Here is a 24,370-nt window from a genome sequence, read left to right on the forward strand (position 1 = left end):
GGGATGGCGCTGTCGCTGAAGATGCTGCCCTGCAAGAAGAGGAGAGCGGCGGCCGCGGGGCCGCACAGCCCGCGGGAGAGGAGCGGCAGCGGGGAGGACGGGGAACCGCCACCGCCGCAACCACCGCCGCCTCCCGCAGCCGTCTCCTCAGCGACGTCCGCCGCCGTGTGGAGAACCCCAGTGGAGGCGCTGCCCAGAGGCGGGAGGCGGCCTCCTCAGGAGGGGAGCGAGGGCCGGCCCGGCGCCGCGGAGCCTTGCGCTGCTCCCCCGGAGAGCGGGGAGGAAGCGAAGCGGCTGGAAGGGGGGAAGGAAGGTGAGGAGGTGCCGTAAGGTGGGGGGTCCGCGGGGCTGCCCGCTGTGAGGCCTCGGCCGCGAGGGAGAGCCGGGAGACCTCCTCGTTTCTGCCCGCGCTTTGCTTTTGTCCTCCTTCGCGCTGCGCTGTGGCAGCTGTCCGGGTGTTTCTGTCTCAAAAGTTGTTTTTGTCCCTGAAAATGTCTGAAAGCGAATGGGGAACGGCAGCAGCTCCATGGCACAGAGCTTCTCCAGACCTCCAACCGCTCTGCTCTGCAGACCCCACGCTTCCCCGGGCCCGTCTTTGGGTTTCCTCTCCTGCGGACCTCGGGTAGCAGTCGCACCCTGTAATAACTTCCAAAAAAGAGATTTTCTGTGCTGTGTGCAGTGCGTGACTTAGAGGCGGCTGCCCAAAACTCAGCTCGGGGCAGCTGTCTCGCCTTTTGTTTTTCAAAATAAATGGTCTGTGATGAACAGTGAGGCAGTGCTCGTCTGACAGAGGGCTCTTTTTGCCTCTCAGACGGTATGGAGCATTCTAGGGAGCAGTGAGCTCAGCTGCTGTGAGAGGCATTTCTGGTTATGGCGGTGCTATTTTGTATCTCCAGTCTTTGTATGCTGACATAAATGCTTGGCATCTGCTTTCCCACAATGACTGTTCTGTTGTTTTCTTGCCCTGTCATACATTTCTGCCTCTGGCTTCAGTGAGGCTGAGGATATGAGCCCAAAAAGAAAAGGAATTGGAGCTGTTGGTTTCTCATCTGCTCCTGAACTGATGGTAGCTCTGACACAGAGCTGTTCTGTGGGAGGTTTATCACACAAGCACACGTTTCCCATTCTGCCTCCAGGTGTTCAGAAAGCTCCAGCTGCTCATTGTAAGCTCATCTGCTGCAAAACCTGACAGCGCTCTCTTATTACCTTGTGCAAAGCATTGTCCTCACTTTTGCTGCTCTGTGTGTAGCTCTCTGGTTGGACTGAGAGCTGCTTTCACACTGGGGGTGGCACGGCAGTCAGCTCACAGCTGCTGTCCCTTGTGAGTCCCAGAGCTGTGCAGGACAGCAATGGCAGGGGAATGGCATCGACCCTTCCAGCAGCAGAATAACCTTAAATGAGCCCAGGGGTGGCTGAGGTTGCAGTCAGCTGTGCTGTTCTGGCTGCCAGCATGCTGTGCTGGCTGGTGGAGTGCCTGTGCTGTTACTTCCCATTGGTGCAGCTGTTTGTTAACATGCTTAAGGCCCCTGTTTAAGGCAGGGAAAAAGACAAATGGCTGGAGGTGAGGCTCGCTTTGCTTGGTGTGTTTCTGGCAGGAGAAATCATGTGCTGCTGAAGCACTTGGGTCATTTTCACTGCCTGGGTGGCAGAGCGTGACTCGGTACTTTGATTTAATGGATTTGAGTGGGTTCTGATGAACTTTCTTAATGTAGTGGCCTGTTAACCTTGCTCACCTGTCTCTGTGTCTGACTGCAACCTGGTGAACACTGTTCACAGGGAAAACTCCTAAGCTGCATGCGGAGGCAGAAGCAAATGTGCAGAGAGATCTGTGTCTGACCGACAACCCGTCTGCAGTGCAGGAATCTCCATCGAGGAGCAATTTGCAGCTAGCTGTTAGAAGTCCTGCTGCAATGAAGCTGTTGAAGAGCACCAGACCTGGTGAGTGGCCCCAGCAGAATAATGGGGAAAAGGAGTGTTTGGGGGAATTTGTTCCTTTGGGGAAGCTTTGTGCAAGGAACAGACTTGATGTGATGGACACAGAACTTTGGAGGCGTGTATGCCATGCTGAGGGCTTTTCAAGTGCAGTGTTTTTTTAGTCTTTCATCCCATGCTCTGTAACTCAGTGGCTAAATAAACCACAGGCGTTCAAGTGGAACCTGCTGGAGATGATCTCTGCGTTTTTCAGTTACTGAAAGTACTGTTTTCCTTCAGAGGAAGTTTTGATTGCTTTCTTTTCCCCATGTCAGCAAACCAACACCACTTGGGAGGCATTTTAAGTCCTGGAAATTGTAAGCTGCTCTTGCTGTATTGTGTCTGGGAGTTTTGATTGTTTTAATCTTGACTGCGTGCTTGAAACAGCTCCTCCTGGGAGAGCATTAAAGGGCTGCTGAGACCCGCCGTAAAATCAAATGTAGAAATGTCAAATGCATCGCCTGTATTTGCTTGACTGGTCTGACTCAGTGAGCTCCTACAGAATTGGGATCCTCTGTTGGAGTTCTTATGGCCATTTGGAAGATTTCATCATCAGCTGCTGGCAAGCTGCTACTGCTTTGTTATCTACAGGATTAGTGGGCTTTGTTTCTTTTGTAAGTCGTGCTGTCTGAAGCATCCAATTTTGTTGTTAATTTTCAGAGGAGCAAGATGGAGAAGATATTGAGAGGAGGAAGAGGAGGAGGAAGGCCAACAAACGGAAAAGGGAAGGGAAAAGTCAAGAAGAAGAGAGGTCTCTGTCTTGTGATATCAAGCTAGACGATACCCTCGATCGCACCTTAGAAGATGGTGCCAAACAGCATAACCTGACAGTGGTCAATGTGAGAAACATCCTGCATGTGAGTGCCTGCAATTACTGTGCATTCATTATTTCTGCCTCACGGTTCCAACTTTCACCGTAAAGCTGCATCTTTTGAACAAACAGAATGTGAAGGTGACCTTTCTTTTTTTTTTTTGGTGTGTGTTCCTGTAGGAGGTGATCACCAATGAGCATGTGGTTGCCATGATGAAAGCCGCAATCAGTGAAACAGAGGACATACCTTTGTTTGTAAGTAAAAAGCTTTTCCAGTTGTGTTTTTTTTCTCTTGGTTTACCCAACACACAAATTCTCCAGTCTACCCTTTTGATTTATGGTGTAGAGAGGGTGGGTAGAATCATCTCTTCCATTTCACTACCAGGTTTGGCACCTGGGTGAAGCAAATCACATCTGTGAGCATGAATTATGGAACCAAATTGTTGAATTATTTTTACTTCACTCAGATCGTGTCTAAAAAGCAATGAATTCAAGGGAGAAAAGTCCTGTAGTTAATAATTGCTGAGGTAAAGTTTGCAGTTGAAGGAGCTGAACACAGATGGTGGTTTTCTGTTTTAAACCTAGGAACCCAAAATGACTCGTTCCAAACTGAAGGAAGTTGTGGAGAAGGGAGTGGTAAGTTCATCAGCTGCTTTAATTATTACACCTGATGCCTCTGATTGGTGGGACTTCTAAAGGAAGTGTCGGGGGTGCTTTCCAAATTGGGTTGATGTAGAAGTTCTGTGCGTGTGTTTTTGATGCAACTTTGTGAAACCAATTCATTTTAGATGAGCAGAGTCAGGTCAGAGTCGTATAAATATATAGAATAAAATAAGTTGTATACAGTATATAGATGTAAGTTATTGCCTGCAGAGATTCCAGAGGTGGTTTATAAAGCACTTGTTGTTATAAAGCATATGAAATCTGTTGTTATTTGGCTGCGATGGAGAGCGAGACCCCAGCTCAGTTACTCACCTGATGTAATTGGTTGAATAAGGGGTGTTTTTCCTCTCTTCAGGTGATTCCAACGTGGAATATTTCTCCAATTAAGAAGGCAAATGAGGTAAAGGTAAGTGAACTACTGCTGGCAAGTTGCAGTCTGTGCTGAGGCTTAGCAGGGAACCTTTTGGCTGGCCTCTAGGATGCTGTTAGAAAGATTCATCTGATAGCATCGGAGTGCAGTGCTTTCCCTTGCCTGTTAAAAGCTGCCACGTTTCTTCTGTTGTATTGCAGCCACCTCAGTTTGTGGACATCCCTCTTGAGGAGGATGATTCGTCTGATGAAGAATACCAGCCTGATGATGAAGATGAAGATGAGACTGCAGAAGAGGTGAATGTCACTTGTGCTAAGACCTGTTCTGCGTGCTGTTGTCTGCATCACTGAGGCTGCAGAACGTTCCGTTTTACCAAGCGAATGCTTGTAAATTACCAGGAACTTCTAGTAATCTCTCTTGAATTCTGTATTATTCCCTTGGGTAAAAAAAAAAAAAAGAATCTTTGGGAAAATTAGTTGAAGTGAGGTTTGATTGTGGCATGACTGTTTGATTGCATTCTGTATCTCTTGCACGATAGAGCTTACTGGAAAGCGATGTGGAGAGCACTGCTTCCTCTCCTCGGGGAGCAAAGCGGTCCCGGACACAGCGATCATCTGATGAAGAGGGAGGAGCACTCTGTGAGGTGAGCTTACGAGAGAGTTGCAGCCTTTTTTAGAAAGAGCCTTCAGTTATTATTCCTGAATTATGAATGGAAAAGCTAAATTACATCCCTTACCTACCCTGCATACCGGAGCCTTAAGCTGTGGTGGCGTTACAGGTGCTGTGTAGATTTGGGGTCCCACTGCAATGGTTCCTGCATGAGGAACTCCCCCTCTACTCAGCTCTTTTCCCCCTCTACTCAGCTCTTGTGGAATCCCATCTGCAGTACTGCATCCAGGCCTGGGGCCTCCAGTACAAGAAGGATGTGGAGCTCTTGGAGAGGGTCCAGAGGGGGTCCACTAAGATGTGGAGGGCTGGAGCAGCTCTCCTATGAGGAAAGGTTGAGGGAGCTGGGCTTGTTTAGCTTGGAGAAGAGAAGGCTCCAAGGAGATTTCATTGTGGCCTTCCAGTGCTTGAAGGGAGCAGATAAACAGGAGGGGAACGGCTGTTTGTGAGGGTGGATGGTGATGGGACAAGGGGGAATGGTTGTAAAGTGAGACTGGGAGGTTGAGGTTGGATATGAGGAGGAAGTTTTTCAGCCAGAGGGCGGTGAGGCACTGGCACAGGTTGCCCAAGGAGGCTGTGGATGCCCCAGCCCTGCAGGCATTGGAGGCCAGGCTGGATGTGGCTCTGGGCAGCCTGGGCTGCTGGTTGGGGACCTGCACACAGCAGGGGGTTGGAACTGGATGAGCGCTGTGGTCCTTTTCAACCCAGGCCATTCTGTGTTAAGCAGATAAATGCAACCTTGGCAGGAAAAAGCTTTGTCTAAAATAGAAGTGCTTAAAAAAGGTCCTGGCAATGGGAGCAGTCTGCTCTTCTTCAGATAATCATTATTCCTCTGATTATTTTTGGGAGGAGTGCAGGGAGTAAGGCTTTCTGTGCTTGGCTCTGGGGGGAATATTTACAGTGTGGTAGGGACTGGGTATCAGCAGACCTGCATCAGCAACAAGCTGTGAGAACTGAAGCATCTCCCATGTTTCTGTTGTGCTAAACCGTGCTCAAACGGTTTAGGAAAGGAATAAAGGAATAAAAGGAATAAAAACCCAACAACTTATTTTGTCCTAGGATGTCTGTTCTAAATGACTCCTTTTAACGCAGAGGCCTTTTTAATTAGGTGGAGAAGGTTCCTACGCCTGTTGTTAGGCATATTAGTGCTGAAGTAGTTCCCATGGGACCTCCGCCTCCTCCTAAACCAAAGCAAAGCAAAGACAGCACGTTCATGGAGAAGCTGCATGCAGTGGATGAGGAACTGGCTTCCAGCCCGGTGTGCATGGACTCCTACCAGGTACCCTATTTTGGGATGCTATGGGAGTATTTTTTCCTTTTGAATGAAGATTTGCTAAAAAAAAAAAAAAGAAAAAAAAATGAGAAGGCTCTCTGGTGTTCTCTGCTATTTTTACTGCATTCTGCTCCCAGTTTGTACATTTAAACAGGTGAATGTGTTTGGTGTGTAGGACAGGAGCTGTGTGAAAGTGGTGGCAGCTGTTAGCAAAGCACTGTTAATGACACACTTCTCATTTCTCGTCTCAGAACCTGCACACAAGCTTCTCATTTTCATTGTTTTTTACTGTTAAGTATAAATCTGTGCCAGGTCAGAATGCTATGAATACACAGGGAAGCTTGCTTGTAAAGAGAAGTGCTATGTTGTATTGAGAAAAATACTGCTGTACTGTGCAGGGGTGAGGAGTGATGAAGAAACAGGGCTGTGGTGCAGCTTCAGGTTGATGACAGGCGGTGGGAAGGGAGAGCAGAGTGGGATGTGTGTGGAGGAGCATTGCAACAGTGTATTTACAAAGGCTAGCAACTGAATAGCAAGAGTAATAAAAACTTTCTGATACTTCTGGCGTTGGATTCTTCTTGCACTGACGAAAATCTTGGTGTCAGGGAAGCAGTCATTCCTTCATGCTTTTCCTAACTCTTCAGCCTCTGGAAGACAGCCTCATTGCCTTCAGAACCCGATCCAAGAGACCCCTGAAGGATGTTCCCCTGGGTCAGCTGGAGGCTGAGCTCCGAGCCCCAGATATCACACCTGACATGTACGATCCCAACACTGCAGATGATGAGGAGTGGAAGAGGTGGCTTGGAGGGCTCATGAACGATGATGTGGAGAATGAAGGTGTGTACAGCATGTTGTGGAACTGATGGAGCCTGAGGTTTTTTTTCTCTTCTTCTTCTTGACTGCTTTTTCCTTCTGTTGTTCGTGATCTTGGCTGCAGCCGTTGTCTGGTTTTGTAACACATGTTGTACGCCCTGATTCGGTCCTGGGGCAGAGTCCTGACATGTCACAACATACTTCCTATTAGATGAATTAGACGATGATGATGACCCCGAGTACAACTTCCTGGAAGATCTGGATGAGCCAGACACAGAGGACTTCAGAAATGATCGTGCTGTGAGAATTACCAGTGAGTCCTTTGGGAATCCTGCTGCCTTTCCTGTTAGGATTAGTAATTGGTCTTGAAAAGTATTCTGTTGCAAAAGCTTTGCAGCGTAGGCTAATAAATACAAAAAGTAAGAGAAAAAGAACATCCTGCATACTGATTTGACAAGCTTTTCTATGCACAACTGCCTTTCCCTGAATACATGGAGGTATCTAGCCAGAACTGCTGTGCTGTCAGATACAAGTTGCTGATCAGTGATGAGCTCAGGCACTGGTTGAGCAGGGAGGCTTTGCAGCCCTTGGAGATGCTCAGAAGCCACCTGGGTGTTGTGTTGAGCAAACAGCTGTAGGTGACTCTGCTTCAGGAGCAGATGGCATCCAGAGGTCGCTTCCAACCTCAGCCATTCTGTGTGTATCAGAGGCCATTCCTTCTTGGGCCTCTTTGTTTCCCAGAGAAGGGTGGTTGTGCTTTGCAGGAGAGATTCATTCAATGGCTTGATGTTGTGACAGGATTGCTAGGTGTCTTGCAGGAGGAATCTTCAAACTTCTTTTTAATTTTGCTTGCAGAAAAGGAAGTGAATGAGCTGATGGAGGAGCTGTTTGAGACAGTAAGTGGTAGCACTGAAGAACAGACCGTTCTCAAGTCTGGCATGAAAAGTCTACAGTCGTAAGAGGGTTCTCTGTAAGATGTTCCATGCTGAATATGTGCAAAAATCTGTCACAGAAGTGTGATTTGTAACCCTGGGAAGGAACTTGTGTAGCTCCAGAAACCTCTGCAGAGATGAATGTGTGCTCAGAGGGACGTCGTGGGCTTTGTGAACTGCGAGCACTGTGGTAAATGCCATTCTTAAGCTTTCTTTTGCTTACTGTGTGCTTGTTGGCAGTTTCAGGATGAGATGGGTTTCTCAAACATGGAAGATGAAGGCCCGGAAGATGAAGACAACATCACAGAGTCACGGCCAAATTTTAATACGCCGCAGGCACTGAGGTGAGACCATCTGTTTGTTGTCATAGAACTCATTATTAATAATTGCTGTGGCAAAAAGCCCACCATCACCTGCAGCTGCGCTGTGCCATCCACCAAAGGGACGATGACTCTTCAGCAAAGGCCGTTACTTTGAAGGATGTACTCCTTTTTTTTTCCCTATGATATTGAAAGCTGGTTTGACTAAGTGTGGGGTTTTATCTTTTAAGCAGATAACTTGAATGTAACAGTAGCGTTTCCTAAGGAAAAGAATGCATAAAACTGCTGAGGCTCAGGTCTGAAAAGGCTGAAGTGTGCAAATAAACTTCTGGTTGTTTTTGGTGTGAGTGACACTCGTAGCTCAGGGAGAAAAGGCTCCAAAGCATTTCTGGGCAATATCAGTTTGTTTGAGAAATCACAGAAACTGCAATAAGGGTGGCGTCTCCTTATTTATGGGGCAGATCAGCTCCAGATGAAGCTGTATCTGTTTGGGAAAGGAGCTAAAATGAAGGCTGGAGTTTCTCGATACTCTTCTCTGGATGAGCAGTACCAGAGGAGAGCTCAGCAATTCTTAAACCAGCTACAGAGCAAAACATTCTAATTGAATACAGGTGATTATTGGTCGTGTGCTTATATTTTGGTCTGCCTGGTCTCAAACAGGTTTGAAGAGCCTTTGGCCAATTTACTGAACGAGCAGCACCGCACTGTGAAGGAGCAGCTTGAGCAGTTGAGAATGAAGAAGTCATCTATCAAGCCACCACAAGAGGCAGAGAAATCAAAGCCTCAGAATGAGAAGCCTCTCCAGAGCCTTGTTCTGGACTGTGCACAAAGGAAAAGGCTGCAGCAACAAATGCAGCAGGTAATAAAATATTATCAGGCTTGACCTAATGAATATTCCCTGTGTGCTGCCTTGGGTGGAGGGAAGCCAGTGGTACAGCAAACAGTTTGATGCATTTCATTCTATAAATTAATTTTAAAAATATCATTTGAAGTTGGATCTTAAGTAGGTATTTAAGTTTTCTCCCCAGTCTTCTGTTGATTAAAGGCTTTTTTTTTTTTGAGGTCTGCCTGTTCTGCTTATTATTGTTTGTTTGTGGTTCTCAGGAGATATTTCTTGCTCCTTTCTATTATGCCTTTGGGTTTCTTGGGTTACTGACACGCTGACAATCCCTGTTTGTCTCATTTTATTTTACAAGCACGTTCAGCTTCTGACTCAAATCCATCTTCTTGCAAGTTCCAACCCTGCTTTAAGTTCAGAAGCAAGTACCACGAAGATGTTTTTGGTAAGGATATGTCTAAAAACAGAGCTGCACCACTCGTAATGGTGGATGGTCACTGGAGATGTTTAGAGAGCTCGATTAGTTTAATTGATCCCATTAAACTGAGGGAGATCACCTCTCAGAAAAGGGGCAATGTTGTTAGCTGATTAGTGGGCTCAGTACTTGAAATAATTCCCACTGTGCTGAGAGCAGTGCTTTGGGCTGGCTGTAGTTTGTGCTGTTTCCTTCCTTTCAGTGTAGTTTTGTGCTGTTTCCTTGGAAACACAGAAAACAAAGCTCAACAAATACAACTGTTGTAATTAGTGAACTTTTAGTGACCTTGAAAGAGTCCAGGAAGTTGGGGATTTCACGTGGTCAGACAGAGCTAAGTATTAAAAAACAGCTGAGATTCGTGGAGTTGAAAAACAGGACAGAAAATCTGTAGCAGTGCATTTCCTATGCCTGCCACTCGACCAGCTGTTACTGGTTGCAATGGTTGCAGTGACATCCGTGCTCTTAAAAATGCCTTTGGAGACTCTTTAAAATCTTTTCTTGATTTGTGTGGCTCTGCAGAACGAGCTGGGGAACTTTGCTCGGAGCTCCACGCTCCTTCGCCAGTCGTTCTACCCGAAGTTTCAGACAATGTTCCAGCCCTGCAACTTGAAGGGAGCCTTGCAGCTCGTTGAGGATTTCCATGCCCAAGTTCAGGTTGACTGCAGCCCTCGCAAAGCCGCAAAGAAGAGCGGTATGTGTGAGAGGGGAGAGGTGATGGGGGGGGTTCAGAGTGGGAATTGCACACTGCTGAAATGAGGCGAAGCCCAGACAGTTGGAAATGGAAATTTCTTTGATAGTTTTCTTATATCCATCCTTAAGGCATGGCCTTAATTTTGTTTGACTGTCTTTTCACTCTGTAAACTTGTAACCCAGTGAAGTGTGTGATGAGAGTTGTTGACTTCTGTTCAGCTTCGTAATCCTGCTACTTGTTGTTCTGTAGATGATGTTTATGAGCTGCAGAGCTCCATCAGGAAAGCTGTGAAACTGGAAATAATTCCAGATGTGTTGCTTAACACACATAACATTGAATTCCCTTTCAAAGCAGAAGCTGGGCAACGTGCAAATTCTGAAAACTGGGGGGAAGTAACACTTTTTTTGAGTGGAAGTGGAAAGGTCCACAGAAAGGAATAACAGAAACATTCTTTTCAAGAAGTCAGTAGTGAGTAGCAGCGTTTGCCATTTGTGCTTATCTCCTCACAGCCAATGATTTTCCATGTTTGCCAAAGCAAGTGGCGTGGATTTTGGCAACGAGGAGAGTCTTTATGTATCCAGAGCTACTGCCAGTATGCTCCTTGAAAGCAAACCCTCCTCGGGACAAGATTATCTTCACCAAGGCAGAGGACAAGTAAGTGCTTAGAATTACTGACCAGCACACACACGTGTGAGCTTTCTTTGTGTGGAGAGTTGCCAGGATGCCAACTGAAGGATACCTGTGTGTGTGGAGCAGCACATCCAAATAGCATTCCAGAGTACAGTTAAAAGACTGTTTTTCTTTCTTTCTTCTCCTTCCTTCTTCAGTTTATTAGCTTTGGGTCTGAAACATTTTGAAGGGACAGAGTTTCCAAAGCCTTTGATCAGCAAGTATCTCTTGCCAACAAAAACTGCCCACCAGCTGACGGTGCGAATCAAGAATCTCAATATGAATCGAGCCCCAGACAACATCATCAGAGTAAGTGATGGGTGATGGATCGGGGTCTTCCAGATTCGGTTCCCATTTGGCATGCAGTCAAGGTGCTGGTTGCTCTGAGGACCTTTTTATGTACGTGCTGACAGTTTCCTAAGGGCAAACATGGCTTTGTTCAGCTTTTATTATTACTGTTACGTTTATGTACCTTTCTGTAGTGGTTTTAGTTGTTTAATTCCAATGAATGCTTTTGCTCAGCGCAGTTCTTAGCTTGCGTGCCACCAGTTATCAGCCAGGTGTGCTGACCACAGCTGCCTTGCATTTCTCTGCATAGCACTATAAAAAGACGAAGCAGTTGCCTGTTCTGTTCAAGTGCTGTGATGAAATCCAGCCTAATGAGTGGAAGCCACCTGTGGAAAGGGAAGAGCATCGCCTGCCGTTTTGGCTAAAGGTACAATTTCTGTTGCTGCTTCTGCAGTGATGTTTGAGGGTAGGAAGAGCCTCTGGATGGACTGAAAGCCACTTGTTTTTTGTTTAATTTTTTAGGCAAGCTTGCCTTCCATTCAGGGGGAATTGAAGCAATTAGCAGAAGATGCCAGGGAGGTACCAGGCTCAACTGGTGAGGAATCAGACCTCTTGGGCACAGAAAAGGAATCTTCAGACACAGAATGTGGTGAAAAATACCCTCTCCTCATGCCTAAAGGACTGGTCCTGACCTTGAAGCCCCTTGCGAATCGATTCTCTAGGAGAGCATGGAGGAGACAGAAGTCTTCAGCCCTGAAGCCTGTCCTCATTCGACCGAGTCCTTGCCTGCAGCCCGGTTCCAACACCGTTAACATTCAGAAAACTGTGAAGTTATCCCAGTCAGAAGCTCCTCCTGGCAAAGTGATGGTTCAGATTCCTCAGTTAATCCAACCAGCTACGGTTGTGCAGACAGTTCCAGGAGTGCAGCCTCTGAATGTGCCAGCAGTGGTAGGAAGTGGGGATGGCTTGGAATTTCAGAGCGTGCTTTCTGCTTCGCATCCAGACTCCAGGCAAGGTTTCTCAGGTGCTGTGCCACCAGCTCTGGTGTCCTCAAATCCAGTCACTTTTCAGCCCAAATTGATGTTACCTGATTTGAGTGGAACAAAAATACGCAAACCTTGTGTTCGTAAGGGATACCAAAAGAAGAAAGGGACAAAAGCTGCCCCACTGCTAAAGGCTCCCCCTTTGATTCAGCCATCTCCTGTCATCCTCACTGTGCCTGCTACCACTGTGAAAGTGGTGAACATTGGCAACGGCTGCAATATGATTCAGTCCATAAATACAGCCGTTGGTAGAGGCACTCAGGCTATTCCAGTTACAACCTTACTGGTAAATCCTTCCACTTTCCCATGTCCATTAAATCAGCCTCTGGTGACGTCTTCAATTCCTTCGTTGATCGTCTCTCCTAACCCCGTTGGCCTTCCTGCATCATCTGTTGGTGAAAGTGAAGAGCAGCTGAATCTGATTCCTTCGTGCTCTGCTGGAAACAGCAAGAATTCCTGTGCTGTGGTGGAGCCCAAGGCTGAACCCCAGGAGCTGTGTGTCCCGTGCTCAGCTGCCTCCCCCAAGAAGGAATGCAGTGCAAACCCCACTGCCTCAAATAGCAGCAGTCAGGAAAAGGTAAACAAGAGTGACTGCTGTAGCTGGACTGTGGTAAAAGTAGAAGAGAACGGTTCAGAGCCGTTGTCTGTGGACCTTTTGCCTCGTTCAGAAGATGCAGATCAAGCAGTGAAAACTGAAGCTGAAGATTCAAGTGATGCTGTCAAGGAAGTAAATCCAGTACAGAAGAGGAATCTGCTGTGTGCTGAGGTCAAGGAGGAGTTCATGCTGGGGCTTGGCCAGGAGCTGAACATGGAGGCTGCGTGCTCATGTGTTAATGAGCTGAAAGAAATTAAAAAGGAGCATGCTTTGTGTGAAGAGAAGGGAGAAGAAGAGAGGAGGGCTTTGCAGTCGTCTCCCCGTGACGAAGCACAGAGGGAAGCGGGTGCTGTTGGTGGAGCACAAGCAAGCAGTGAGTCTCCAAAGAATCACTCATCCACAGCAGATGTTGAAACAGAGTTTAGCAGCCCTCTAGGAAGACCAGAGGATTCATCCAGCATGGATGGGCAGTCTGTTGGGACACCCGCTGGCCCTGAAGCTGGAGGAGAAAGGGAAGGGCAGGAGGAGGAAGAGGATGATGACTTTGATGATTTTACCCAAGATGAAGATGAGGAAATGTCGTCAGCCTCAGAAGAATCCATCCTTTCAGTGCCTGAACTTCAGGTAAGAGCAAACTAAGCTTTAAAAAATGTTGGTGTTCCAAAACACCTCATTGAAGTAAGGGAAAATCACAGTTTGCAGCTGATCAGAAGGATGGAATGTTAACCACGTATTATCGTAGTACTTGTGCTGGCTGTGGAGAAATGATGCACTGCGTTTTTCTGAGCAGGTTTTGAGTCTAAACTTCAAGGAATACTTTGCAAAATCCCAGATTTAAACTCTGCTGAGTTGTAGGGACTTTCTCAGGTGAGGCTGTTGGTCCAAAATGCTTTAGTTGAAAAGTGGTTTCTGAGACAAAGAAAATAAGATCATGGAGGATTGTTTGGCACAGTCCTCCCAAACTTGAGGCTCTTATAAACTTCAGATTCTGACACTGAGGTTTGTGCAGAAGATGCGTGGTTCTGGTTCTTGTTGAGTGAGCTGGTTGCTGAATGACAGACAGACACTAAAAGAAAATGATTTGGGGTTTTGTCGTTTCTTTCTTAGGAGACAATGGAAAAGCTGACCTGGCTTGCAACAGAGAGACGTTTAAGCCAAGAAGGAGATTCTGAAGAAGAGAATTCTCAGGAAGAGAACTCTGAGCCGGAGGAAGAGGAGGAGGAGGAAGGGGAGGGAATAGAGAGCTCACAGAAGGACGATGAAGTGTGTGGAGATGTGTCAGAGGAACCTAAATCGGCTTTCACGCTGACCAACATGGCCCCACAGGTGGAAGCCCACAGAATGCCACCAGGTAAGCTTTGTCAGTTTCTTTTGAGGCAGGCGTGGGGAAACACAACTGCTGCCTGCATGGAAAGTGACAAATGGGGACACTGTGTCACATCTTTGCCGAGTTGAATTTCATGTTACAAAGTCATGCTGGGGAGCAATAAAGGACAGCTGTGTAGCAGTTAAGGTCAGAGGAGGATTTCTGGCTGTTTCCAGAGATTTTTCTCATTGACTGCTATAAGTAGCTAACTTATGTCATTAGCCTGCCTGACTAATTGTAGTGGAAATGCTAAATCACAGGTGATTGAGCACCTGGTGGGAAGGCAGGGCTAACACAAGGGAGCTCAGCTGCAAGCAATGTGCCTGAGTGACTGGGAGGGGAAGAGCCAGGAGCCACCTCTTCCCAGACCTCATGTAAGGGTTGGCAGTGGAGGTGAGAGCTCTCTTGCTGGAGGTCTGTGCCTACTGGAGCCCTTCCAAAGGGAAGCAGCTCTTTTCCTTCATGTCTGTGTCTGCTGCTGCTGCTTTTGGGCTTGTTGCCAAAGACTTTGCCACCCCCTCCTGTTGCAGTACTTTCCATTCCCTTATGGCATTATATTAATGGAAAGTATGTTACTCATATGCTTAGAGGAGGGTGTGAACTGATCACTGTGAAAACCTCAACTCTGAAAAAGCTGCTTCTGTATTGTGGTGCTAGTATAGAGCAATAGCTGTCTGCTAGCCAAGAGAGTGCATGAGGAATGGGTGTATGGCTGACTTTGTGTTTCTTCCCAGGAGAGAACATGAAAGCCCCTGGGAAAAGCAGGAGCTCTCACAGAGCCAGAAATAAGAGGGGCCGGGCACGTGCAAGCAAAGACACATCAAAGCTGCTCCTCTTGTATGATGAAAACATCCTGGAGAGGGACCCCCTGAGGGAGCAGAAGGATCTGGCGTTTGCACAGGCGTATCTGACCAGGGTAAGGCAGAGCAGTTGTTGGTGTTTGGGGTTACATCAGACTCTCTGAATCATCAAACACAGTGCAGTTCTGAGCAGCACAACTGCCGTTTCTAGCTGTGGGTGCTGCTGCTGGCCTGGATGGGGCTGCCATTCTTCATAGCACACCACCTGCTGCTTCTTTACTTACCAAATCCTTTGGCTTGGTCCAGGAGTTTCTCCCCTGCTCTGCTCAGGGGAAATGGGAAGAGAGAGTCACTGTGAGGATGCTCAGCTGTTGTCTGGGATCAACCCAGAACACTGGGCCTGTTTTAAATTCACAACTCCACATTCTTGGGCTTGGTTCCCTTCTCTCTTGCAAGCAGTCTGCTTTTACCTCTGAAGAAAGAGATTTTGTTGACCCAGCAAAACTGGGAGCATTGTAAGAATGCTGAATAGCAAGAGATCAGAGATTCCTACATTTACTTTTCCTTCCTGGGTGTCATGCAGTCCTATAAAGGTCTGTTGCTCTTTGCAGGTGCGTGAAGCACTGCAGCACATTCCTGGGAAGTATGAAGACTTCCTCCGTGTTATCTACGAGTTTGAGATCAGCATGGACAAGCAGACAGCTGTGGATCTGTATTTCACTTTGCAGAAACTGTTGCATGACTGGCCACAGTTGCTCACAGACTTTGCTGCCTTTCTTTTGCCAGAACAAGCTTTGGAGTGTGGGCTGGTAGGTAGAGTGAAAGAAGCAGACAGCGTGAACGCTTATGGGAGTGAAAGAATGAGGAGTTTTCCCCAGGGCAAGGAAAAACAGGTGGTAAATCATTTGTTTACCTTCTGCTTAATTAGTTGGAATTGAAAAGTCTAGTGTCTGTTATGAGACTTAGCCTGGGTGTGACTGTGCAGAAGCAATCAGCCTTTCCCCCTGGAATCCCAGAACCTGACCACAAAGAGACGTGGGCAGATGCAGCAAGTGGGATGGTTTCCTTGTCTCAGCTGTGGGATGGTTTCCTTGTCTCAGAAGTCAGCCTTCCACTTCTCCCATCACTGAGGCAGAGGTTTCACCCATTAAATTCCTTCTGAGGTTTTTTTTTTCCATGAGGGGTTGAATCTTTTTTCTTTCGCTCAGTTTGAGGAGCAGCAAGCATTTGAGAAGAGCCGGAAGTTCCTCAGGCAGCTGGAGATCTGCTTTGCTGAAAATCCTGCCCACCATCAGAAGATCATCAAAGTTCTGCAGAGTTCTGTGGACTGCCTCCCCCAGGAGATTGCAGAGGTAAGGAGGCATCCAGGGATCTTCCTCTGAATCCCTGGGAAGCGAGGACAGATCCTCCTCCTCGGTTTCCACGTGCAGCATTTTGTAGGGATGTTTCTTCGCTAATTTGGTATCTGCACATGGAATGATCTCAAAATATTCCTGAGCTCTAATACCAACATGACATAAACTTCCACGCTGGAGTTGTAATAAGCCCTGATGTTCTGCCTGCCCTGAGGAATCCTGCTCAGAAGAGTGCGATGGCGTGGAACGAAACGCTCATTTTCTCCTCGTTTTCTCTCTTTCAGTTGAAGACCCAGATGTGGCAACTGCTGAAAGGACACGACCACCTGCAGGATGAGTTCTCTGTGTTCTTTGACCACTTACGGCCCTCAGCCAGCCGCATGGGGGATTTTGAGGAAATCAACTGGACGGAAGAGAAGGAATACGAGGTGCAGTGATGTTTTCACAGGACTGGGAAAGATAAGAAAGTATAAGAAAAACATTTGAACCTGAAAGGCTCCAATCATGGCTGCATTTCCAGAGCAATGGAGGCAGCAGGGTGGGATAACAGCTGGCCTGGGGCAAACCTTTAAAAGCTCTTCATACAGCATTTGTCTCTTCTAACACAACTGGGCTGGTGGGGCACTGGAACTGATCTCAGCATTTAGAAATGGAATTCGGTCTTTTGGAGAGCTGTGCTGATAGAGAAGCTCTGTTTTGTTGTTGTTTCCTTTTAGTTTGATGGCTTTGAAGAGGTGTCTTTGCCAGATGTGGAAGAAGAGGATGAACCACCCAAGATTCATTCAGCCCCCAAAAATAAGAAGCGTAAAGAAATGGGAGGCCAGAACAACGACAAGGTGGGCAATGGGGCGCCTCATCAATCCTTGTATTTGGACTCTAGGCAAATGCATGTCCACGAAAATAAGTGTGTCTGTGTAGAGATCTGTCATCTCTGTGCAGTGCACACTGATCAGCTGCGGTCTGTCTGTTTGCAGGAGGCTGAGTGGGGAGATGGGATGAAGGAATGCTCGTGTTCCTGCCATGAAGGCAGCGGTGAACTCAAGCTGAAGAAGAGCAAAAGGAGGAGCTGCAGCCATTGCAGCAGCAAGGTGAGGTGAAGCTGTTGGGGTGGTGGGTGCAGGGGGGAATTCTGCCATGAGCCTCACTGAGAGCTTTTCAGACACAGGTCTGCTGTCTCTGAAGTATCAGAGGGAAGTGTTGGGGAAGAGAGTGCAGATATCCAGTCCTGTCTTCCTCTTCAGTGTTTGTCTGGCCTTCTCTGATCTATCTCCTGCTCACTTTCAATCAGTGCAGCGGAGAAGGGCAAATTTCATCAGTTTTGGTGTTTCTTTGAGTTAAAAATAAGCTTTTTGTGTGTGTTTCTGAAAGATGCTTCTGTGGCCACAGTGTGAGAACTGTGCCTATTTGTAATGGAAAAGATTTGGCTTCCTGGATGTGAACATACTGCCAAACTGAAGCCTTAGTTGGGATCAAGCAATGCTTTGGAAGCAAAGGCTGAAGTGTTGGGTCTGGTTGGATCCAACACATCTGTGATTAGATGCCTGTTTACTGATCTGCAGGTGTGTGAAAACAAATTTTATAAAAATAAAGATTCTCAAGAGCTGAGTGCCAGCATTGCTCAGCAAGAATCGAGTCCTCAGCCTGAAGGGAAGGATTCTGGAACGTCAAAGGAACCTGCAGAAGAAAACTTGGAGAACAGAGATGAAGGGGAGGATGTCCAGAGCAGAACAAAAACTGTACTGAGGAAAGGGGATCCTCTGCCTGCAGGTGTGTGGATGTCCTGCATGCAGATGCTCACTAGCATTTATCTCCAAACCTTTTTCCACAGATGAAAGCAAGCGTGGAACTTCCTAATGGAGATCTGTTGAGGTGCTTTAAATGTGAATATATCCAAAGCATTCAGTTCAAGCTTTCTTGACTGGAAGTATTATCCCTTTTTTAAAGTTATTGATACATTTAAGCTCGTTGCCAATGTATTAACTCTGTTCCCAGCACCACTGCTCCATGATACTGCTTTTTTTTCCCCCCCAGTTTTGATATTAGCACAATAATTCAAAATCAGTCTCCTTAATCCTCCTTTAAATAATCCCCCTCACTTTACTCCTATCTCCTTCAGTCCAGCACAGAGAAGGGGAAACAAAATCACTGCAGGATCAACAAACTGAAAGGGAGCTCTGGGTTGACTGTCCAAAGCTTAAATACAGGGGTTTAAATTTACTGTGTGGTTTTTTGAGTAGGGCACTGAAAGCATCAACCCCTGTTTCACCTTCAGCTTTGTTCTGGGCAGGGAACTGAAGGTTTCCCATGTGCTCACTTCCCCACACAGCAGTAGTTGCAGGATCTCACAGTGCTGAAGGAAATGGACTGCAGGGTGCTTTCTTGGAAGTGCAAGATGAGTAAAGTGCAGCTGCATTACAAACTGCTCTCACTCATTGCTTTATCCTCTAGAATCCAAAAGCCTCTTTAAAATAAATTCATGAAACCTCCAGAAGCTTTTTCATGCAGGAACTGAGCTCAGTTTGGCTTTCTCCCCAGGATCTCACCCAGAAGGAAGAGCAGCCTGCAGCAGGCACGCATCTCCAGACAAAGCTGCGCTGCCTGAGCGCCGGGTCCAGGAGGGAGCTGTGAGTGCTGCCAAGGATGGTCCCTCCTTCATTGCTGCACCTGGATGGACACGTGTGCAGAAAGCTGCCCCAAAACTACCTCAAGAAACCAAAGGCAGCCCTCGCAGCGCAGGGGGTGGCAGTGAAGGACTGAAGCAGCAGCAGCAGCACGGAGATGCGGACGCTTCCCTCGAGCTGAGCACAGATCTGCTCTTGGCGTCTCGTTCTGCCACGCTGAAAGGCTCCGTGCGACCCGGCTCCTCCAGGAACAGTTTGTGTCAGGCTGAAGGGCTTCCCTCACATCCGTCAGATAAGTTTGGACATCCTTCAAAATTAAGTGCAAGGGAATTTGAGGGAGCACCTTTGGTTCTGGAAGGAAAATCTGAAACAAAGCAGAGTTGGATAAAACCAGCACTGGGTAAGAGCTGCTGCTCACCGTCCCCCAGTAATTGTGCTTTGGAAGCAGATAAAATGGGCTGCACTGGAAGTGTTCCTGAGAACAGATTAAAGTCAAATGCAAACAACTGCTTCCAGGTGCACCAGCATTCTGAGGAGCTGGAATATAGAGTGTGCACTGCCTCCCTGGGGCAGAAGGAAGAGGAGCAGCAACAGCAGCGAGTCACGGAAGCAACGGTGTGTGCCAAGAACAGCAAAGTCAGCTCTACTGGGGAGAAGGTTGTTCTCTGGACCAGGTACATCTGCTTGGACTGTGCCTTACATCCTTGCTGTGCTCAGTGTTTGGATTTACCCATGGCATTTTGAGAGAGTTCTTTATTTTCATCCTCTTTTCCCATTTTCTAATGTCTTCTGCCCCCCTCTGCCCTCTTTGATTATTCTTGTCTTGTTTCCTCTGACCACAGCCTCCCATAGCTGCTGCCTTTGCTTGTGGCAGTGTAATTGCTGCAGTACTCCAAGCTGGGGGGGAGGGGAAAAAAAACACCTTTTTCCCTACAAAAAGGTAAAAATGCTAACAGCAGTTCTGCCCAGAGAGATTTCCTCTGGGTAGTAATAGTGAAGGGAAAGCTCTGCTGTGCTGTGTTGAGGTCGTGAAGTTCAGCCTTCACCTGGGAACGGAGCTCTTAGGTTTGTGTTGGCAGCAGCGCTGTCAGCTCCTGGCTTTGGCTGCTCTGATAACCATCCTGCTGCTTCACAGGGAGGCAGACAGAGTCATCCTCACCACCTGCCAGGAGAAAGGAGCCCACCTGGAAACCTTCCAGGCCATCTCACAGAAATTGGGCAACAAAACAGCTGCTGAGGTAAGGGGTGTGGGAATGCTGTGTTTGCTGAACGGGGAAAGGGGTTGGGAAGGAAGCAGGGCTGTGGAGCTGCTGTTGCTCCAAACTTATTGTTGTAACATTTGTTGCTCCAAATATGCAGCCAAACTTAATTTTCAACGTGGTGCTGCATCAGAGAATAAGAATCCTCAGCAGAGCAGCTCCACGCTCTCATTTTAATTTGCCTTTAGGATTGAGGCTGGGATAAAATCTCTTATTTTTATGCTTAAAAAAATACAAATAAAGCCTGACCTTCATACCAAGGAATTTCTACTTGAAACTCCTCTTTCCTGTCGCCTTTCAGGCCCCTGCTCAGTTTGGCTTTCCCTTCTCCCTCAGGTATCCCACAGGTTCAGGGAACTGATGAAGCTGTTCCACACATCCTGTGATGGGAGCTCAGAAGATGAGGAGGATGCAACGAGCACCAGCAATGCAGACCAGCTGTCAGACAAAGACCTCCTGCTTTCTGAGGAGGAACCTGACGACTGAGGCTTTCCTGGCTGCAGCAGGAGAGCTTTTTGCTGCAGCTAACAGAGGAAAAATGCTTCTGCAGGTACTTGGTGGCACCTTTCTTGTGGTTCACTTGGGTTTCTGCCAAGCAGCACTTTTCCATCTGCATTGAACTAAGGGAACAAAGAGGGAGATCCTCCTTTAGAATCAATGTGAGGCACTTCAGAAGCAGGATGACAGCAGTGATGGTTCTGTCTGGGCTAAAGATCTGGGCTGTTCTACCTTTGCATGTAAATACTGTATCATAAGATGCCTGTTTTCATGTGGAACACAAGACTCTCTGTAAATTTTTTTTCCCTTGTGTTGATTGTATATGGGAAAGTTAACAGAATTCAGATGGTATTTATTGTGTGGTCTTACTCTAAAGCACATGAGTTGGGTGCAAAGTGGAGAAGAGCAGCTTTCCTGCTTGAGAACACAAGTGCAAGTAGACTGCACCACTCCAGCCAGCCTTTTAATCATCTGAAATAAAGCGAAAGTCGCAGTTGGGCCATTTTCAGAGCTGTTCCCTTTATTTTGAAAGCAATCTCAAGAATCTCCTTCCTTCCCCTGTCTCCTGTAATAAATCCATCAGTCCGAGTCGCTTTCATCCTCAGAGTTACCGGCTTCAAAACCCATTTCGTAGCACTGTGACAGAGTTCTCAGCTCCTGCAAGGCCTCGTGGAAGTCGTCCTCTTCAACTCCTGCAGCAAAGAAGCTGGCACAGCGCCGGGTGCCCAACTTCTGGAGGTCCTTGCAGAGATCAGACAGGAGCGTGCGCAGAGCTGGTGAGGACTGCAGCGATGTCAGCACAGGGATGCTTTCAACAGCTGCAGGAGAAAATGGTTTAAACACAGGAATCAAAACTTGGTTTCCCAGTCCTGCTCCACAGTGCTGTTGATAAGCAGACGTTTTGCTTGCACTCGGTGCAGCACAGAGGTTGGCTGCTGCTCATCCTTTCTTGCCCTGCAAACTCAGAAGAGGATCCTGTACCTTTGTTAGACCCTTCTACCTTACAGGGTTGTTTTCTATTGCAAAATAATTGCAAGGGGCCACGTTACCTGCTGCAGAATAACTAGAAGGATGGTCTGGGAGGAAGCCTTGTCTGCTCAGAAGAGAAGAAAAGATGTGGGGATATGGAGGTAGAGTAACACACGGCTGCTCGAGAACGAGGGATGCGCTGCCAGGAAGAAGTTGAATGAAGTTACCCCAAACTCTGTCCTCCATTTCCGTGCAGGGATCCCTAAGGAGCCTCTTACCAACCTGAATGCCCCGGGAAACATAGTGTGCAAATAGCACTGCAGCACCTGCTCGGCTGTCTCACAGGCATGGAGTGGAGAAGGCGGCTGCTGTCCTGGGCAGCTGCAGCAGAGAGAACAAATCCAAAGTTTTCAGGGGGACGTGAATGAAGATATTGGTGACTCAGCTGCTTTTTAACGGCTCTGCTATGCAGCCAATAGCAAATGATATCATTGGACTCTGAATCTGACCCACACTCCTGATGGACAGTGAGTGTAAGAGATGATTTCTGACAGAAGTGCCAGAAAAAGCTTCGTTGAAGTATTCATTACCTGGTTGGGTTTTCTTTGCAAATTCCTCTTAGCACAACAGACTGAGCAAAACAGCGGCTGACCTTTTGCTCCCCACACGAGGACAGAAGCTTCCAGGGCACGTCCTGCTGGTGTGCACACAAAGCATCTGGGAGCGAGTGGCCACGCACAGCGGGGAAGGGAACTGCAGCCCACGCAGCCACAACCTGAGTGGAGAGAGGTGACAAATTCGGGGTCTGCATCGCGCTCCTCCTCCTCCTGCCGTGGGTCCCGTAGAGCTGAAGGAGTTGGAGGTTGCTGCGTTCACAGCCCTTACCTTTCTCCCAGAGAAACTGAGCATCTCAGCAAGGTGCATCATGGAGCCTGGAGAGGAACAGAGGCGGTACGGAACCGTGAGGGTGTCGAGTGCTGCTGCCAGAACTGCACTGCTGTGGTAGTTGAGGGATGCCTGCAGAAGGGGCACAGGGCAGTGCTGAAGGACGAGGTCAGTCCTTCTGCTCCTTGAGTAACGTGAATAAAAATCAGTGAACTTGGATGTAAAACACAAAAATGGTAAAGCAGCAATTCGGGCTCTGTTATCAAAGGGGAAAAGGCGTTATTGTTTCTGCTGAGCAAACGTTGTCAAATGCATCACTGAAACATACACAGCTTCATCAACTGCTCTTAGGGGAGATGTGGCATGGGACTTACATCATAGTTTAGGTAGGGGAATGCAATGGGAGGTTGGGGTTTGATTCCTAAACTGCCGCTGAGTGACAGAGGGCAGAAGAGGGAGCTGTGAGCAGAGAGGTGCGCGATGCCAAGGGCTGTGTTCAGCACTCTGTAGAAGTTCTTCTGAGGATCCTGGAGGGGGGAAATGAAAAAAAGATGCAGAGAAATAATGTAATTCGATGGGACAGAATAGCTTCACCTGTTGTGATGGGGTTTTTCCCCCTTTACTTACTCCCACGTTATGAGCGACTGGAGTCAAGCCCCAGGTCAGGATTCCTTTTCTTGAATACTCATCGTGCAGCAGTTCTGTCACTTTGGCACCAACTCCAGAAAAGCCATCGTGGAGGTCACAGAGGACCTGAAATCCCTGTGCAAAGTGAGGGCCGGGCTGTGAGCTGCTGCGTAATGCTAAAGCAGGGAAAATGAAATGGAGAGCTCGGCCGATGCTGTCACACCTGCAGATAATCACACTCCTCAACAAAGAAATGCAGGCGATCTTCCAGCTCTTCCATACAGCCAACATCTTGCAGGAGCTTTTCTCCTTGCCCAAAGGCTTCCAGACGACCAGAATCCCTACAAAAGAAAACAAGCAAGCAGGATCAGCTCTTATTCCACTCTTTTATATTTACGTGAAGGCAAAGTGAAGATCCCTGTTCTGGGTAACAGATCCATGGGCAAAAGGCTGTGTGTCTCTGTGCTCAGCCGTACCCATCGTGGTTGTATTGCTGGAGGACATAAATGCTCCTGGGGTGCAGCTGAACGCTGAGATAATCGGACCAGAGCTGCGTGCTGCTGCCTGGGGCTGCATCTGGGGAGAGAAGGGAGAACCAAGAAAGTCTTTTCCACTCTCAATCTCCCCCTCGAATGGAGAAAAGGAGAAAGAAAAGCTCCTCCCGCAGTTGGCTGGGATGGTTGAAGCTCTTTGCTTCTTTTCTATCACTTCTCTATGTGAAGAGATGTTACTCTGTGCTCTCCCTTCTGCTGCTGCTGCTTCCATCTTCACCAACTGAACCAAAGCCGCACGGACAGCGCAAACCATGGAACAGAGGCGCACACACCTTGAACGGAAGCGCTGGAGCTGCCGTCTCCATCAGCTGAAGCGTCTCCCTACAGAAAAAGCCCAGCAGGGGCGGTTATGGACGGAAACCTCGCCCGTCCCACGGCGAGTCCGGAGCCCGGCAGGGAGCGTCGGGGCTGCAGCGCTTCCCCCGCCCGTTCCCCGCCGTTCCCTCACCGGCCGCTGCTCGCGATCCCGCACCTCTGTCCCGGTTCCCGGCTCCGCGTAGTTGGCCACATCCCCGCGCCTGCAAACAACGCATAGCAGCGGCGGCTGCCGGCAGCGCCGCTCCTTCCCGCACCCCCCGCTACTCACCACGCCGCCAGCGGCTCCGGGCGGACCCCGCCGCGCCCCAGCGGGCCCACACCGCCTGCAAGAGACGGCGGTCACCGGGAGCGGGGCGGTCACCGGGAGGGGTCCGCAGCCGCCGTACCTTTCAGCTCCAACGCGATCAGACGCGGCGTGCAGCCCTCCCGCCCGGCCCGCAGCAGCGCGGCGTGGTTCAGTTCGGTGCCCGGCGGGGGGCGGCGCTGCGGGGGAAGGACGGAAAGAAGTGAGAGCGGAGCTCCCTGCGCACCGCCCGGGAGCGGCCGCGGCCGCCCGGTCCCACCTGCAGCCCCCACCAGTGGGCGCCCACGCAGCCCGCGTAGTGCCCGAGCTGCAGCGTCACCGCCTCGCCCGCCATCGCGCGCCGCCGCTCTGCGCCTTCCTCATTGGCGGCGCCACCGGAAGTACGTCACGTAGAAG

The 24,370-nt window shown here is 48.5% G+C and overlaps 2 protein-coding genes across 2 annotated transcripts; one reads left to right on the plus strand and one right to left on the minus strand.

Annotated features, from left to right (window-relative positions):
* Positions 1-3: 3 nt before the first annotated feature.
* Positions 4-20,305, plus strand: GON4L (gon-4 like; the record flags this gene model as incomplete). The annotated part of the gene is made up of 31 exons (XM_079550942.1): positions 4-313; positions 1,777-1,938; positions 2,632-2,828; positions 2,963-3,037; positions 3,368-3,418; positions 3,801-3,851; positions 4,016-4,111; positions 4,354-4,458; positions 5,590-5,760; positions 6,399-6,591; positions 6,779-6,880; positions 7,423-7,463; positions 7,740-7,843; positions 8,480-8,678; positions 9,016-9,102; positions 9,652-9,823; positions 10,333-10,477; positions 10,651-10,801; positions 11,091-11,207; positions 11,303-13,042; positions 13,526-13,769; positions 14,519-14,700; positions 15,196-15,393; positions 15,793-15,936; positions 16,224-16,367; positions 16,656-16,775; positions 16,914-17,027; positions 17,499-17,706; positions 18,475-19,234; positions 19,696-19,798; positions 20,156-20,305. The coding sequence occupies 31 exons, from the start codon at positions 4-6 to the stop codon at positions 20,303-20,305; spliced, it is 6,636 nt and encodes a 2,211-aa protein (XP_079407068.1).
* Positions 20,306-20,896: 591 nt separating this feature from the next.
* Positions 20,897-24,308, minus strand: MSTO1 (misato mitochondrial distribution and morphology regulator 1; the record flags this gene model as incomplete). Its single annotated transcript, XM_079550929.1, has 14 exons — positions 20,897-21,135; positions 21,367-21,485; positions 21,569-21,667; positions 21,877-22,061; positions 22,172-22,303; positions 22,546-22,698; positions 22,799-22,933; positions 23,022-23,139; positions 23,275-23,374; positions 23,625-23,673; positions 23,801-23,870; positions 23,939-23,993; positions 24,057-24,153; positions 24,234-24,308. The coding sequence occupies 14 exons, from the start codon at positions 24,306-24,308 to the stop codon at positions 20,897-20,899; spliced, it is 1,626 nt and encodes a 541-aa protein (XP_079407055.1).
* Between the last annotated feature and the right edge of the window lie 62 nt (positions 24,309-24,370).

Source organism: Tetrao urogallus (assembly GCF_951394365.1).
Source record: "Tetrao urogallus genome assembly, contig: SUPER_28_unloc_1, whole genome shotgun sequence".
Classification (NCBI taxonomy): Eukaryota; Metazoa; Chordata; class Aves; order Galliformes; family Phasianidae; genus Tetrao; species Tetrao urogallus.